General features: G+C 42.3%; 1 protein-coding gene across 7 annotated transcripts in view; it reads right to left on the reverse strand.

Annotated features, from left to right (window-relative positions):
* Nucleotides 1–4303: 4303 nt before the first annotated feature.
* The window catches only part of KIZ (kizuna centrosomal protein), an 81781-nt gene continuing 68910 nt past the window's right edge, over nt 4304–17174 (reverse strand). For 5 of the 7 annotated variants that reach the window (XM_084850718.1, XM_084850719.1, XM_084850721.1 and 2 more), the window contains 2 exons: nt 9375–9418; nt 4304–8949 (listed from right to left, as the gene is read on the reverse strand). In XM_084850718.1, the coding sequence (XP_084706844.1) occupies nt 8846–8949; nt 9375–9418 (148 nt within the window). In that variant the 3' untranslated portion in view covers nt 4304–8845. The remainder of the gene's footprint in view (nt 8950–9374; nt 9419–17174) is intronic. The other 2 variants (XM_084850715.1, XM_084850716.1) reach the window with 2 other exon arrangements.

Consider the following 17174-nt stretch of genomic DNA (forward strand, 5'->3'; position numbering starts at 1 on the left):
ACTAGGTCACGCTTGTCATGACGGGAAAAGGAAGAAGGCGGTGGGCTGAGGTCGGCCCGTCGGGCGCCAAGGCCCACGTGACCAGTGACGCGATGACCCCGTCTTCGTGTCTGGTAGAAGCGCGGTGCGTCGGCGGAAGCGGCGTTTCTGCCGCCGGGGCGTCCGCGCTTTGAGCGGCAGCTGTACGAAGGGCATCTTGCCGCCGTAGGAAAAGGGCGGGAAAGGCGTGCTGCTTTTCTTGAGGCAACCAAGAGCTCCCGTCAGTAGCGCAGCCAGCTGACTTTAGGTCATGGGTTTAGGGCGCAAGCCTATGCAGGTTTAGACAGAAGAAAGTCCTACAACTCCCAGCATTGCCCAGGCAGGATAGCTGGGAATGCTGGGAGTTGTAGGACTTTCTTCCGTCTAAAGCTGCGTAAGATTGCGCCCGTAATGTTGTTACGCCGCCCCATCCCCCAAGACTGCTATGCGAATCAGCCACTTCAGTTTTGCAGCACGCAGCTAACATTTGTCTTCGACCCCCTACCACCGTTCCCTGCTTTACAGGGTTTCTACGTTTCTGATGTTAGAACAATAACAAAACTGTTCGCCAACCCGGATTTAAAAAACAGTAATACTCCGAGCATGTGCGGGTTTGCATTTTAAACTCACGTAAATCACAGCACCATCACGACTACAGGAACAAAACGGAGTTTGGCTCTGATGCCCTTATCACCTGGGGTGATGTCCACCCAGAGACTGCTCTCCGGGTGGTCCTGGGGAGGGGAGGGGGTCCGTGGCCCTGGACTCTGGCCCCGTGGCCTAGCCCTAGCTGTACCGCTGCCTCCAGTAAACTCAGTGAGGAAGAACACTGGATTTAAATACACTTTACGAAGGGGGCAGTTAATGGATCATCCATGTTTTAATTTATATCATTTTGCTTACTGAGAATAGCATTGTCTAGTTACACTAACTGCATTACCCATCTCTCTATACATCCAAATTATAGCTGATGTTATAATACACTGTTTTATGTACTCGGTGAAGGACCATAGATGAGTGACAGAGCACATGCATTGCATGCTCAAGGTCCCAGGCTCAATCCTTAGTGTCTCCAGTTAAAAGGATCCGGTAGTTGTTGATGGGGAAAGACTGTTGCTGGAGTGCTACTGCCAGAATACGAGACTAATGGGCTAGGCTGATCTCATTTAAGGCAGCGTCCTATGTTCTTGTATTCCTTTGGGGGTGAATATATATTAGACAAATCGGCACTTTCCAGCCAGTAATGCATCTTTCTATTTAAAATCCTGTTAATTTCAATGGAAGGTATTTCAGCACATGCTTTTCTCCTCCGTTGAAATGAGCGGGACTAATGCTGCCATCCTAAATGCACACAGGATAGCAAACCACGTTAAGGGAGAAATCCTGTGTCCCCTAGACAGCAACGGAGGGACATAGGATTTTTTGGTTTCGTGGCTCTGAGCTCAGAGAAGGAAACTGCTCTCCCCTCCAGCATGGAGAGAACCATGCTGGCTGCTTCTCCACGCTCATAAAATAGAGTGCAGTGACAGAGAGAAGGGGGTGTTGCCGGGGTGGGGGGGAGCAGACCAGGGCAGCAGTCCTACGATCTTTCCTATGGCTGCCCCAGCCTCCTTCCCACTCCTTCCCCTCCAGCCTCCAGAGGCAAAATCACCCATCTACATAAATGGCAGAATGGCAGGCACAAAGCACCTCCTTCTCTGCATAGGATACTCGTAAGCCTTCGAGTTCAGAGGCTTACAAATACCCAGGGCGCAACTCATAGGATTGCGCCCTAAACAAAGTATGACTTTCCTGTGAGAAAATATTCTTACTTTATAAATGTGCCAAAGTTTATAAAGGCGTAAAATCTGAGTTGATGTCAACTTCAAACATTATAAAAATATGAAGAAGCAGGAAAGATACTGTGGGAACACAGAAGAACACAGATATTATAGTTGGGACTATTTCATTTTGATCTGTAGGTAAACACATTCTACATTTTTAGTTAGTGACCTAGTTCGCACATAATGCTAACCCATGGTTATTTAACCACTTGTGATCTGCAAACCCAGCTGCGCTAACAAACCAGAGTTTGTTAACCACAAACAACTCAGAAAGAGAACCCATGGTTTATTGGGTTGTGAATTCTGGGTTGTTTAAACCATGGGTTATGTGTAAACCTAGTACTGGGGGTTGTTCATGGGTTGTTTCACGAGACTACAGAAGCAGCAGGCAAGAGAGGTTAAAAAACACCTAGTTGCTCTACATGCCAGTACTACAGTGCCACAAAGGCATTTGGGATACAAGGAGGGAGCAGGTGAAGGAAGAGGGAAAGAAACAACCCAGGGATTGAGAGAACAAACCACAGTTTGTTTGATCATCTGCCAGACAAACCATGAGTAGGACAAATCATGGGTTAAATAAACCAGGGATCAGTGTTATGTGCAATCAGATCATGAAGAACAAAGCCAATACTTCATATTGTATTTATACTGGAAGGTATGGGGAAAACTAGCATGCCTATTCATTGTGGAGGGCTTATCTAAAAAACTAGCTTTTGAAAATAACAGTTACAAAAAATTAAGATTGGCCATAATGGTAAGAAATAGTTTAAACTATCGAACCTGGATGCTTCAAAGGTATGTCAAAATTGTTAAGTATTTTAATTGAATTACTAGATTAGCACTGATACATTTTGTTGTCAAGATAGATAACTTTTTCTCTCTGTGGTTAAGTGACTTGTCATGCAGCACAACCTAATTTCAGTTTTAAAAGATCGTATGTGTCTCTTAATAAGGGACTCCGGCTTCTAACACAAGCTGCAATCCTAAACATTGTTGTTGTTGTTCAGTCGTGTCCAACTCTTCGTGACCCCATGCACCATAGCACGCCAGGCCTTCCTGTCCTGCGCTCTCTCCCGGAGTGTGCTCAAGTCCATATTCATTGCATCGCTGATGCTATCTAGCCATCGCATCCTCTGCCGTCCCCTTCTGCTTTTGCCTTCAATCTTTCCCAGCATCAGGATCTTTTCCAGGGAGTTTTCTCTTCGCATTAGGTGGCCAAAATATTTGAGCTTCAGCTTCAGTATCTGTCCTTCCAAGGAGCACTCAGGGTTGATTTCCTGTAGGATTGACGGATTTGACCTCCTTGCAGTCCAGGGGACTTGTAAGAGTCTTCTCCAGCACCACAGTTCGAAAGCATTGATTCTTCGGCGCTCAGCCTTCCTTATAGTCCAGCTCTCACAGCCATACGTTGCTACTGGGAAAACCATAGCTTTGATTAGACGAACCTTTGTCAGCAAGGTGATGTCTCTGCTTCTTACTATGCTGTCTAGGTTTGCCATAGCTTTCGTCCCAAGGAGCAAGCATCTTTTAATTTCACCGTCTGCGGTGATCTTGGAGCCCAAGAAAATAAAATCTGTCACTGCTTCCATTTCTTCCTATTCTATATGCCAGGAAGTGATGGGGCCAGATGCCATGATCTTCGTTTTTTTAATGTTGCGTTTCAAACCAGCTTTTGCACTCTCCACTTTCACCCTCAACAAGAGGCTCTTTAGATCCTCTTTGCTTTCTGCCATTAGGGTGGTATCATCTGCGTATCTGAGGTTGTTGATAATTCTCCCGGCAATCTTAATTCCGACCTGTGATTCATCCAACCCGGTGTTTCTCATGATATACTCTGCATATAAATTAAATAAGCAGGGCGACAATATACAGCCTTCTCGTACTCCTTTCCCAATTTTGAACCAATCGGTTGTTCCATGTCCGGTTCTTAGTGTTGCTTCTTGACCCTCGTACAGGTTTCTCAGGAGACAGGTAAGGTGGTCTGGTACCCCCATCACTTTAAGAATTTGCCACAGTTTGTTGCGATCCACACCATCAAAGGCTTTAGCGTAGTCAATGAAGGAGAAATAGATGTTTTTCTAGAATTCTCTTGCTTTCTCCATGATCCCGCGAATGTTGGCGATTTGATCTCTAGTTCCTCTGCCTCTTCGAAACCCAGCTTGTACTTCTGGTAGTACAACATACTTTCCAGGAAAAAAGTCATGTAGAATTCAAAGAGATTTTGGAGTACACTATTGTCATGATATTGGCCCTGTTGGCATGTAATGGGGAAATTGTGGCACATGCCCACTATGTGCTGCCACCATTTTGAATATACAACCTCAAATCGGAGGTTGCTCCATGAAGTGCGAACCCAGACACTATAGGTTAATCAGGGGTTAAACAACCCAAAGTTAACGTAGCAACTAGTTGTAGGTTAAGTTTGGGTTGTTTAACTCACAATTTGCTGCCATTATGGGTAAACCATATGGTTATATGCTATGCTAATTTGTTATGGTAAATGAAGATAAAGGTTGTTGGTACGTTTACTAGTTCTCCTCTCCAAGCTGGGCCTAGGTTGTGAGGAGAGGCAAGGTGTTTCTGGGATGTCCTCAGAGAAGGAAAGAACAATAAGAACACTAGTTATTGCATACATAGATGTTAGCTAGGCCCAGCACTGTAATAGGTCCCTTCAATGTTGCCCTACGTATGCAAGCAGTTATCTGTGCAAGTTAGCAGCTTCTGAAGTAGAATCTTGGAAACCTTCACATTTCTCTGCTGGTGTGCCCTCTTAGAGTACTGGTGGATAGAATGGAGTATATGGGTCATAGAGAAATGTAAACAGATTTTTCTAGAGCCTTGAATAGTTTGTTTTGTTTTTACAATTGCTTTTTTTTTGCTACTTTATTTCAAAGCCACAATCTACACCATTTCACAAATGAAAATGACAGTATCCTGAACGTAATGCTCATATTGTTACACTAACAATTACTGCTTGAGTGTACATGCATGTTATTACACAATGATGAAGGCTCTTCTGCACCTGCCTCAAGTTATTTTGATTTAGGGTGCAATCCTATAGCGCCTAGACATAGGATTGTTCGGATTCCTGGATCTCAGGTTGGAGTCTGTGATTGCTCTGCTGCTCCTACCGCTCTGCGCTGGATGGCTATAAGCCTCCAAGTTCAGAGGCTTGTGGCCATCCCGATAGGGTTTTGCCATCACTCTGAAATAGCCTGTTTGGAACCGGCTTCTGAAGCAGGCTTGGCAGTAAACTGACCATAATAGCTCTCCTGTTTTAATGTAGGAAAATGTTTAATCTCCCAGTGGGCCTGTTTCTATGTATAGAGTAACTGTAGCTCAAGCACATTCAGCAACATTTACTCTCTGGATAAGGTGGTTTGAATAGGTGGAAGGGAAGCTGAGCTGTGGCACTGGTATTTAGATCCAGGGTTATCCTTCCTTGATTTTCTAATCACATGACTTAAAAGAAAGGTTATCTGTCTCTCTCTGTGTTAAAGATATATTTGAAAACCCACAATTGCCCTATATTTTCTTAACAGTGCAAAGTAAATCTCACCAGCTATACAGCATATGAAATGGCAGGTATCAGCCCTCATTCTTTCCAGAGCTTTAACTTAGCGAGACTTACGGCACAATTCTATGCATGTTCAGACAAAATAAAGTCCCCACATAAGCCTCTATAAAATATCTTTACAACGCTCTAAATGTCTGTCTGGACTTATACACATTTTGTAAATATTTAAACCCGGGATCTTGAGAGAGAATTATAAAATATAAACAAATAAATAACAAAGAGTTATGTAACATCTTCAAGACTTAACACATTTATTGTAGCATCAGTTTTCCATAAAATAGTCCTACAAGACACTTTTTTTGTTGCAGCAGACAAACATGTCTACAGCCTTGGATTTTTAAAATTTTTAAATGTTGATGCAATTAGATTTCCTTGGCACAGAATCTGGAGCATGAATGGAAATAGGATGAGTACAATGCAGGGAGTGAAGAATAACTAAACTACTGCCACGTTTCAATACAAGCAAGTGTAAGCAAGGCCTCAGTGCTGGAGTATTTTAGGCATTTACTGAAGATACATCTGTTTTCTTGGCTTTCCCCCAGCCATGAGCTATCTTCGTACCCAATGGCATGATACTATTGTGTGTGTATATGTGTGTGTTTTGTGCGTTTTTATTCTTTTGTAAACTGCTTTGGGATTTGTTTCAAATGAGAAACAGTATATAAACATTGCTAATAAATAATTACACATAACATATGCTATGTGTCATCACCCAATTCACTACTACTCCATGTAGGATACATCTCACTGTTTCCTAGAGAAGGGATTGTGTTCGAATCGAGATGGAATACTTAAGGGACAATTTGTAAAATGTCTTAGATTTCATTATTTATTTATTACAGTGATTTATACCCTGCCTTTAAGAGTATAAATCCTTCTAAGGCGGCTTACAAGTAAAATTAAAATACATTAATAACATCATGATGAAACAATATCAAAAATATAAAGTAATCCAAATCCTTCCCACAAGGCAGCTGGTATCCATTCATCCTGTAGCAGAAGGGACAGTCCAACTCAAGAAGGCATCTGCTGTTAGCTTCACCTGCCTCCTTCACTCTCCTGTTCATTTTCACAAGGCAGTTTAAGACTTTTTAAACCTTCTATCTCTTGGCACCTCTTGCTCTTTAAATAATACCTAATTGTTTCGTCAGATGTTTACTACCTCATTCCCTTGGTGTGAAACATACTTTATGGATAGATCTGAATGACTACTTTACTGCCCTGCTTATGGGTGGGAAAATGGCCTTAAGGGAGAATATAGATAGAGGAAGACTTGTTTAAAAGGGAGCCAAGACAGCTCACACTACAGGCAGGAACAGATTTGAGAATGGAAAAACTTCTTACTCCTCCCTCTTCCCATCCCCAGCCAAATTTAGTCTGTTCTAATTTCCAAGTGTAGAGCTTTTTCAGTGTGCCAGTTCCTGTTCTATGTTCTTCAAGGATTTCTCTAATCCCCTGTTTTTGTCTTGTGATCTGGTTGTATTTTAGTAAATACAGTGCACAAGTTGTGACACACCAAGCCAAATGAAGGATGGCAGCCATCTCTGACAATCTACTAGGACAGAGAGGGGAACCTCTGCACTTGCAGAAGTTATTGGACTACACATCCCATCATCCTTGACCATTGTCATGTTGGCGGGGGCTGATGGGAGGTACAGTCCATCAGCATCTGGTGAGCCAGAGGTTCCCCACCCCTATTCTACAACTCGAGAAACCTGGGTTTGCTCTCTGCTCCATACTGCAAAAACAGGAGGGGTTGTAAAGCACCTTACAGACTACAATGTATGGTAGGCTGCATTCAGCTTGGTGGGTTACAAATTTGCAGGCCTCTCCTAGTGTATTCTGATCCTAAAGGCAGTCTTGCTATACTACTGTTTGGTTATTCCTAAATAAGTTCCTGTCACACACCTGGATGTTCATAAAATGTATATAGTGCTTTCAAGTGTTCAAAGTGCTTTATATAATTTTTCATATATGAGCCTCAGCCACAAAACATTACCTTGTTTTCGTTGTCATACCTGTTCTTCAATAAAATGCACCCCTGGCAATTTGCTTAAGAAACTCCTATTACTATCATATGTTTAAAGTCCTGACCTCTGTATTGTTCTTGATTTATATTTTGAAATCTATTAAGGATTTTTAATTAAATATTGCAGCTTTGAAATAAGTAGAATCTTCTCAGTCAGAAAAGGGGGGGTCTTGCCCCAGCAGTTAATTGGAAGCTATAGTGCCATAGCTTTACTTCTTGCAGGCTGTTCACTGAATCACAGCAGTCTGGGAAACTTGGGACACCTGGCCCAGTTCTTATAATAAGGCAGGACTATCCATCCAGAAAGCTGGTTTAGCATAGTGGCTAAAAAAGCGAGCTGTGAATCAGGAAGTCCCTGGTTTGAGTCTCATCTCTGCTGTGAACTCACTAGATTGTATTAGGCAAGCCACTCTTTCTCATCCTCAGTTCCCCCATTTGCAATATGGGGGCAGGGGAGAGGTTAATACTGACTTATGTTATAGGTTCACTGTAACGATTACAACTAGATAATGTGATTTCTAAAATAATGTGGTCTACTCCTACATCCCAATTACCAAGTAAGGGTCAAAACAGCTGTAATGTTATTCACACATGTATTAATTGTTTGAAATTTTAAGTGATTAGCAGCCATTAAAGGAGAGCATGATATAGATTGGTATGGTGGAAGGGGTAGGGTTTAACCCTTTGCCCCCACTGCAGTCTTAATCTGACTCCCCCACCCTCAACTTGTGGCTATTTTCATTGGAAGGGAAATGTCCATCAAATGGCAGCTTTCCTCCTAATGCAAAGAGCAGTCATGAGGTAGAAGGAAATCCTGATAGAGATTGCAATGGGAGCAAATGGTTAAAGTGCCCCAACCCACAATCCCAAAGTGGATCAGGGCCCCCAGAGGCTATTTTTAAATGAAGTCACTAATTTAAATAGCATCACATCTGTTTTGCCCTAAATTGGGCCCAAACTGCAGATTATATGTAAGCACATATAACAGTAGCCTGATGGCCATTTTAGAACAAGAAAAACTGCTTTGAGTGAATCGATGGGTAACAGAAATGGTGCGGGGGGGGGGTGTACATAAACCCTACCCTACCCGGTTTCACCACTCCAAATTTGCATCCCACCCACCCCATGTCAAAGAAGTGCTTACAAAGGCAAGGGTGAAGTCTTAGGCTTCTCAAGTTGGAACAATACTTTATGTCCATGCACAAACACATTTGAAACCCTACAAAGTGGGAAAAGCAGCCAAGGGGATGATTAGAAGTGGAAACATGGTCAGCAGAATACAGTACGTAAACATGCCAGAGAATCCTCTGCTTCAAGTCCCCCCACTCCCAAAGCTTTCCCTATGGAAAGTTGCCATTGCGCTTTTTGTCACATGTATGTGTGTGTAATGTTAGGACCTCAGTCATAGAAGTAATCAAATTCATCTTCATTTGAGCATTGCACTTGAGGACGCAGAGCTGCTTCAATATCAGAGTTGCTGTCATCAGAATCGCCCCAGAAGGCTGGATTAAAAAAAAGGGGGGGTGCAGGGAGAGAGAGACAACAAAAAATTTATCTTCTGGATAACTAATATTGCTTACACTACACCGCTCTAGTTACTGCACTCTGTGGTGTTCAGGTGCATGTGGAAGCCTTCCCTCCACCCAACAACATGTCACCATGCCCTGCCTATCCCAAAGATGTGATGACCACTGGTTGGCTATGATGACAAAACAGCCTACACTCACTCACTCTCAAGCCTCCTAGTCTTACTTGTGGGCTTCTCAAAAGTGTTTGGCTAGCCACTGCTAGAAACAAGATGCTGTATTGTAAGAACCCTTGGTCTGATCCAGCTCTTATGTTCTTACAAACCTTGCATGGGGGCGGGGTGGGGGGGGGGGTTGGCATCCCTAATTAATTCAGTCATTACAAAAGATGGCATACCTACCTTTGGATTTTATTGTAGACACCATTCCCCTTTGAATTTCATCCCTATAAAAGATATTTAAAAATGGATTAGCAGGCATACATTTATATCAGTGCTCCTCTGATTATGCTCACACATACTTGAATACAGTTCTGAAATAGAACATATGGAGGGTGAGAACCTAAGGGAACAATACTATGCATGTTTAGTATTGAAGTCCTACAACTCCCAGCATGGCATGCTGGGAGTTGTAGGAGTGTTTTCTCTCTAAACATGCATAGGATTGCACCCTAAAAGCAGTGAGCCAGCTTAAAGGTGCCTTCACCATGTTTAGTACATATTTATCTTTTTCTATACCAGTGTGAGCTCTCTCTAAAAAGAAGCATGTTTCTGCAAGCTTTCAGCATGGTTCAGTTTCAGCCAAGGACAAAAACTAAAGGATGTTTACTGTGAAGGGTGCTTACTGGTTAATGTTTGTGACATTACCAGTGCTCCTCCCCAGTCCTATCCCAGTTTTGCAATTGTTTGGATTTTAAAAAATAAGATGAGCGAGCATGTAGATGTCTAAATGTGTATTTCTCTCTCTCTCTCTCTCTCTCTCTCTCACACACACACACACACACACACACACCCTATAGCTATATATCTTTTATTCCACACAAACACAGCATATGGCATGCTGGTATAAGGCAAGCTGGAAAGCCAACACAGGAAAAGGACATGAATCAAAAGCCTGTAAATAGTTTCAAACTGTATATTCTATAGAAACTGCCTTAGCTTGTCGGAAACAGATTTTTGCTGAAGGCCAAGTCCGCTAGTAGCATAAAAGGGCTTTGAAATTTATTCATAGTTGCCAAGTTATGTTCCTGAATGTTGCTAAACACACCTGGGCTTTAAAAAGGTCAACCACCTAGATTCTAAAAGGTATTAGAAGAAAATTCAGTTTTTAACCCCTACACATATATCTTTATTTTCTGGCTTGAAAATGTATTGCTAGAACTCAATAGTTGGGTTCCCATAGCTGCACCCTTAGTCCTATGTAAATATTGTAAGCTTTCAGATGCTTTTGATCTATCTTGATGCAAATAGTCACCATTTTGTTCTGCTAAATTAATTCTCTTGTGTCTTGAGCATCACAGACCCTTTTGAATCTGCCAAACAAGCTAGAATCATTTTGATCTTTTGTACGTTGCATGTGTATTGTGTTGCTGCTGCTGCTGCAAAATAATCTCACAAGGGGCAAGGAAGTAAGAGAATTATCTATTCTATTAAGAGTCTTGTGATAAAGGACCAAAAAAGGGACCTCCAATCTATTTTAATGTGGGGGTCTAACAGAAGAAATATGATATTTTCTGAGACAGGCTGCTCAGACTGCTAACATTAAACATTTTCACTGCAGTCCAGTTGACAAGTCTGCATCAATGGCTAATTAATCTGTAAATATCCACTTTAAAATTACGATACATGTTGGTTTGAATTAGAGCACATAAAATATTGGTGTATCTCTATAGTGCTTCTATAAAGTACATTCTAAGAAATTTTGATTTAAAACGTGAATTGAAATCGTCTTCTGACCTTCTCAAACTGCCTGCTCCTGACCTGTGGTGATTCTCCCTTCCCAGTGTAGTCACTCCCGTGCGCCATATCCCAGGCCATTCCTGAGGGACCTCTGATCCTCAAAAGAGGCTTGTCAGAAGGTGCAAAGCTAAAAGTGTTTGTGTGTGATAAATCATTGAAGAGAGGCTACAATGAAGGAACTTATTATTTAATTGAAATGGGAATCGACCAAATAAAAACAAAAAGTGAGAGTTCAGTAAAGCCATGTACCCTGATACACCCTTTGCACCCATATGCCCTGATCTAACAAAGGTGACTGACACATAGGGGTGCCACATCTCGTACTGGCAGCATATGCATGGTGCTTCTCGCTGGGTTGAGGTTACATGCCAAGTGCCAAACAGATTGTCAACTGCAACACCACCAGTTTGGGGAATCTGAAATCAGGCATCCTCTTCTCCATGGCACCCCTCCAAAAAGAGATCAGCACTGTCAGGGCCAACCCACCCTTTTGGTGGAGAAATCTTCAATCACAGCTGTGTATGCTGAGCCTGCTGCTTCACATGAGGCTTTCTAGAGAGGGAGGGGCATATAGCGTTTCCCCCCAAAATGCACAAGCACATTGAAATTAGCTGAAGGAGAAAACAGGTGAAAAGCCTGCTGGCAGCCAATGTTTACATTCAGAAGCCAGCAAATACAATCAAGATCATCATGATCTGGCACTCTGCTGTTTCATAATTAAAGGCAAATAATCCCTCCATGGAAAAAAACGGAAGAAGGCAAATTCAAATTTAGAGAATAATATTGTAGAACTACTTCTTCTAGGTGAGTTTACCCCTTACTTAACACAAAACACATTCGTGAGGCACAATTCAAGCTCATCTTAGATGTATCAAAGTCCAGCGGCTTAGGGCCAAGCAACATATTTCTGTAGGTGCATAATACTTTTTCCCCAAGGAAAAGCACTTGCAGGAGTTTGGAATCATGAGAGCAGAACTGATGGGGGAGAGGGGCTGCTTGACAAAGAAATGGCAAAGAAAGAGTTAAACACGGAGATAGACAACCTGGCACTCTCCAAGTGTTTGTTTCCCCTTCCCATAAGCCCCACCCAGCATAGCCAATGGTCAGAGACTACCACAATGGGAGTGGTGGCCAAAACATCTGGAGGGCACCCCTAGTTAAGCAGGTGTTTACCTTTCTGGTCCTCTGCTCATAATTCTAACCTCCTATGGGAGCTTTTCATTGGGAAAGGGAAACAAACTCACTGGGAAAAAGAAACATACAACCACATATAATGTACACTTTGGCCCTTAAAGCTTTGCCACATGATTGCTTTTCAGCACCCTCCCCACTGTTTCCTGCTCTGCAAATTGTATCACAGCTTTTTCAAAGCAGTTTGGAGATAATGGGCCATTTACATTAGATGCACATATAAGCAATGCATCACTTTGAGGCTTACAGGATGTGCAGAAGTGTTACTGCACATCCGTTTTGTGCAAGTTCAACACAATAATTTGCCCCATCATCTTTTCTGTTGTGATGTTAGTTAATAGGCTCTCATTTAAGTCGAGCAATATTTCTGTGTTTGTGTCACCCTTTTTTATTTGTGAAGCTTGGGACATGCATGGGAGAACTACTGCACAGGAACACAGATGTATATTTGCAAGGGTAAACATGCATCTGAAACCCTGCAGGAGGGATCTAGAGCAGGAAAATGGGTGGAGAAAGGATTAATCCCCCCTTGCTCTTCTGCTCTAAATTACATCCTCACAACCTTGCTTTTCTATAGCCACAGCAACAACCATGAGGACTTAAATACATGTGTTTGCATGGAAGGCATAGCTCAGCCCCCAAACTGTAAAATGTTAGCAACAGAAATGCTAACTTTGAAAAGGTGCCCTATATTCCTATGCAGGATCTGACTTGATAAGTTATATTTGTTTGAAGACCCCACAGCCAGACACTTTTTGGAAAGAACCTTATTGTAATATACCTGCCTGAAAAACAGTAAAAAAGACTCGCTGGTTTCAAAGCAGAGTTGAACGTATCATCCAATTGTGTTGGATGAGTTTTAGTTGCTGAGGTCTGAGGAGGTACGCAAGGTGCTTGGTCAACTGCTTGTATGCTTGCCTTTCCTGGATTATTACATCTTATAGGGTGTCAAGGTGCCTACAGACTGAGCACTTCATCATCCACTCTAGAATTTTACCAGGTATTGATGTCAGACTGGTCTATAATTCCCCATATCTTCCTTTTTGCCCTATTTGAAGATAGTGACAACACTGCTCTCCTCCAGTACTTCACCTGTTCTTTAGGAGTTCTGCAAGAGCCTCAAAGCAGTTTCTTAGTTCCACTGGTGTAGAGTGCCTTCTGAATCTCTTTCTCCTAAGTGTCACTATCATCCATGTATATTGCTCCTTTTATTCATCCTGATCCTCTTTCCAAGTGGCCCCCTGCAGTTGTCCTTGCAGTGCCTCCTAATTTCTGTCCACGAACTCTTCATCCTCTCCTATACATTGGACTGTGACTACTTGCTGTTCCAGACCTCTTACCTTTACTTCTAGTAATGCCACCAGCTTGCACTTGCTGCACATGTACACCATTTTATCTTCAGGCAGGAAAACAACCATACCGCATACCTTGCAGGTCACTACTACTGAATCGCATCTGTCCATCTTCTCTTCCTTATGGGTTCTCCCTCTTCGCTACCAGTGTAGGGGTCCTTCCTTCTTATTATTCCCCTAGCAGCTCAGTTGATGGCACACACTGTCAACTTACCTTACAGGGAAATTTTGTTAGGGACCACTCCTTGATCTCTGCCGCCAAGCTCTGCTGCCAAACTGTTGTTAGCTCTCCCTGTTCATTCACTCAGTGAGCTTTTCAACATCTGTTTGTTTGTTTGTTTATTAATTTCTATACCGCCCAATAGCCGAAGCTCCCTGGGCCATTTCATCTACATGAAACCACTGGGAATGCAGACAGATGTCACCAAGATGACACCCACCTCTACCTATTCTTTAAATCTAATACAGGTGAGGCAGTTGTTGTTCTGCACCAGTGCTTGGGCAAGGTATTGGAGTGAATGAGGGCCAATAAATTAAGACTCAATCCAGAGAAGATGGAGATATTGTTTGTTGGTGGTTCATCTGTCCAGTTAAGTGGTATTTAGCTTTTTCAGGAGGGTCTGTTAGACTTACACTAGACTGCCAGCAAAATCTTCTCCTGAAGCACAGTGTGTAGTCAGCTTGCATATATTTCTGATCACATATGAGATCAGAAAGCCATTTCTCTCATCAGAGTAATCTCTCTATAGAATACAGTTTAGCTCACTTTTCCAAGTTATGTATATTATTTGAACTTCTTCAATGAATAATACAGGTATCTCTGGCATGATTTTGTTTGCTCCTATTCTCAGTGTTATCAGAATGCTTTGGGTTAATCTCATATGCATGAACACATGAGGCACAAGAGAGTGTGTTTCAGAAAAGAGGGGTGGCCCAGAGATGAAGAGTTGGCCTACAGCAACTGGAGAGCCAGATGACTCTGAGGGCCACATGAAATTAGGGCCCAGACTGCAGGTTCCCCAACACCTGATCTAGACAATCCTGCCTTTAGAGAAGTCAATGAACTGAATGGTCTTCTAGTCTCCTCTTGTTTGTGTCCCTATAGAAAAATAGAATGGTCTTCTAGTCTCCTCTTCTTGTGGCCCTATAGAAAAATTCATTCACTTGAATGAGATGGCTATTATCTGGTCATTACCCTCCTTCCAATTAGAATCAGAGATCATTAAGAGATTTATAAACCGCCTTATGTTTGTGAAGCAGACATTAAAGATGGTGAACAGCAAGATCAATAATAAACAAAAACAGCACTAAAAGCATCCTGTTTCAAGCCAGCCATTCTACCATGGGAGCTAAAAACAAAGCCATTAAGAACAATATATAACTACAACCCTACCCTCTTAATTAAAAACAATCTAAAATAAAAATGTTTTTAGGGTCCACCTAAAAGAAGAAAGGAAGCTAATCATAACTCCCAAAAGAAGTAGTTCCATAAATATGGAGCCAACACCAAAAGGCCAGGCTTTGATGCGTGCCGACTTAACTAACCCTCCTGGCAGGCACATGTTCAGGGTTCCATAGCTGATCTTCATGCTTGGGCAGATTCATATTGGTGTAGGCAGTCCTTTAAGTAACTTGGTCCCAAACTATTAAGGGTTTTAAAGGTCAATAACAGTACTTTGAATTGGGCCCAGAAGAAAATAGGTAGTCAGTGTACCTGATGTAGAAGTGATATAATATCACTAGAACACAGGACCAAGAAGTGGCAGCCCCGTTGGAGGGGGAGAACAGTGCAATTGGCCCTCTTGCCATATTCCGCTGCCTGATGCACCCACATCGGGCTGCTTCATGGTAGGGCCAGCCCTAATAGGACAGTTCGATTCCTGGATCTGAGGTTAGAGTCAGTACTCCAACCTCGGACCCAGGAGTCTGAGCTCCCCGTCCCCTGCTTCTCGCAGCTGGCGCAGAGAAAACTCAAATTTCCCCCCACTTGTTTTCCCCCTCCTATGTCTTTCTCCTCCTTTTATTCTTTGCATTGATTTTAAGGGATTTGCAGGCAGGAAATCAGTAATTTTTTAAACTGGGAATTTGTCACTACGCTGTGAATAACCACATAATTGTTAAAACATTCTGCACAGGTGCAAAGGTGTACATGCACTTACTGGTCTAAAACAAATAAACAAACATCGAAAACAGCACCATGGCCTCCCTACCTTCTTTACTTCCCCTTCCCCATCTATCTCCTCCTCTGTGGTTCCCCCAACCCGGTTATTTTTTTAGTGCACACCCACACAACTCTGTATACCCACACAATGTATTTTTAAACTTCCAGTCCTGCGCAACATTGAAGATATACATACAATTAGCGGACTTTTAAAAAACAAACCAATGGCGGTGCACCCTTCAGTTTCTCCCACAACTGCAGCACTACACTGAGGCTTGTGGCATGCGCTCATACTACAAATAGAAATGATCAAACACACGTGACCTTTCAAACACCTCCTATTTCTCCTGCAATTACAACACTATGCAAACGGTCGATACTGCGCTATACTCATTAAGCGTGTGCCCCCAAAGCAGCAATTCCATTTAGAAAAAATACTGGCCAGCAGTGCCTCATAAATGAAAGGCATTCTAGTGTAGCCCAAACTAAAGGCGGGGGGGGGGGGGGAGGAGCTTCCCTAAAAACACCTAGTAGGTTTATGCCAAAGGAAAGATGCAAAATGGGGACTTCCCAATTCATATTTCTCTCTTTTATCCACTATGCTACACCAGCTTGAACAAAGTATTGAGCAAACATTATAGAATACCACAAACTTGCATGCACATTCAGCTTAGAGTGCTTAGTATACATTATGGGAGTTACAGAATGAACATATAAGTCAGTTACATCACTAACTACAATGAGCGGGTGGAGGAGAGGTGCCTGCAGGAGAGAGGCATAGAAAGGAAGGGAGGTATAGGACAAAGGCAAGGGAACTTTGGGACTTGTGGACATGGAGCTGGAAGATTGTGGGGTGAAGTCAAGAAGACAATGGAGGGTTGAATTTTACATCATTATTGGAATTAGCCAAACAACCAACCAGAACAAAGCAAAAATACACACATTATTTCCATAGTTAGGAATCATATATAATACCCCCAAATAACAACTTTCAGTAGTCACATGCCTAAGCTTTGTGGTATTTATATATGTACAAAAATAATGCTTCCTGTAGTATGCACTAACAATTAAAACAGGAAACGATGACATAAACTACCACAAATTAAATAACTTGCACCATTACATAATTGTAAATTAATTTGGTTTGGAAACAGACTTCGCCTGTTAAAGCTGTGGAAATTTCGCAAGAAACAGTGACCCCCAATGGCCATTGTGGTTATCTGCATAGAATGAGCTAAGGCACTTAGCAAAGGCACATTCATTGCATAAATGCCTTAAAGCAGGGCTAAGCAACTTGGTGCCCTCCAGTTGTTTTGGACTAGAGCTCCCATAATCCCTGACAATTGGCTGGGGATGATAGGAGTTGTAGTCCAAAACATATGGAGGGCACCAGGTTGCCTATCCCTGCTTTACATTACAATTTGAAGTCATTAACACAAACAACCGTCACCATTAACCAGCAATTTACTCAAGTGAACAAAGCATTTTAAAAAATTAGCATCCGCTTAAGGAGAACATTTGAAAACCATTTTACGGTGT

This window comes from Heloderma suspectum, chromosome 4, assembly GCF_057233095.1.
Source record: "Heloderma suspectum isolate Gila_16-S chromosome 4, 16-S_ref, whole genome shotgun sequence".
Taxonomy (NCBI): domain Eukaryota; kingdom Metazoa; phylum Chordata; class Lepidosauria; order Squamata; family Helodermatidae; genus Heloderma; species Heloderma suspectum.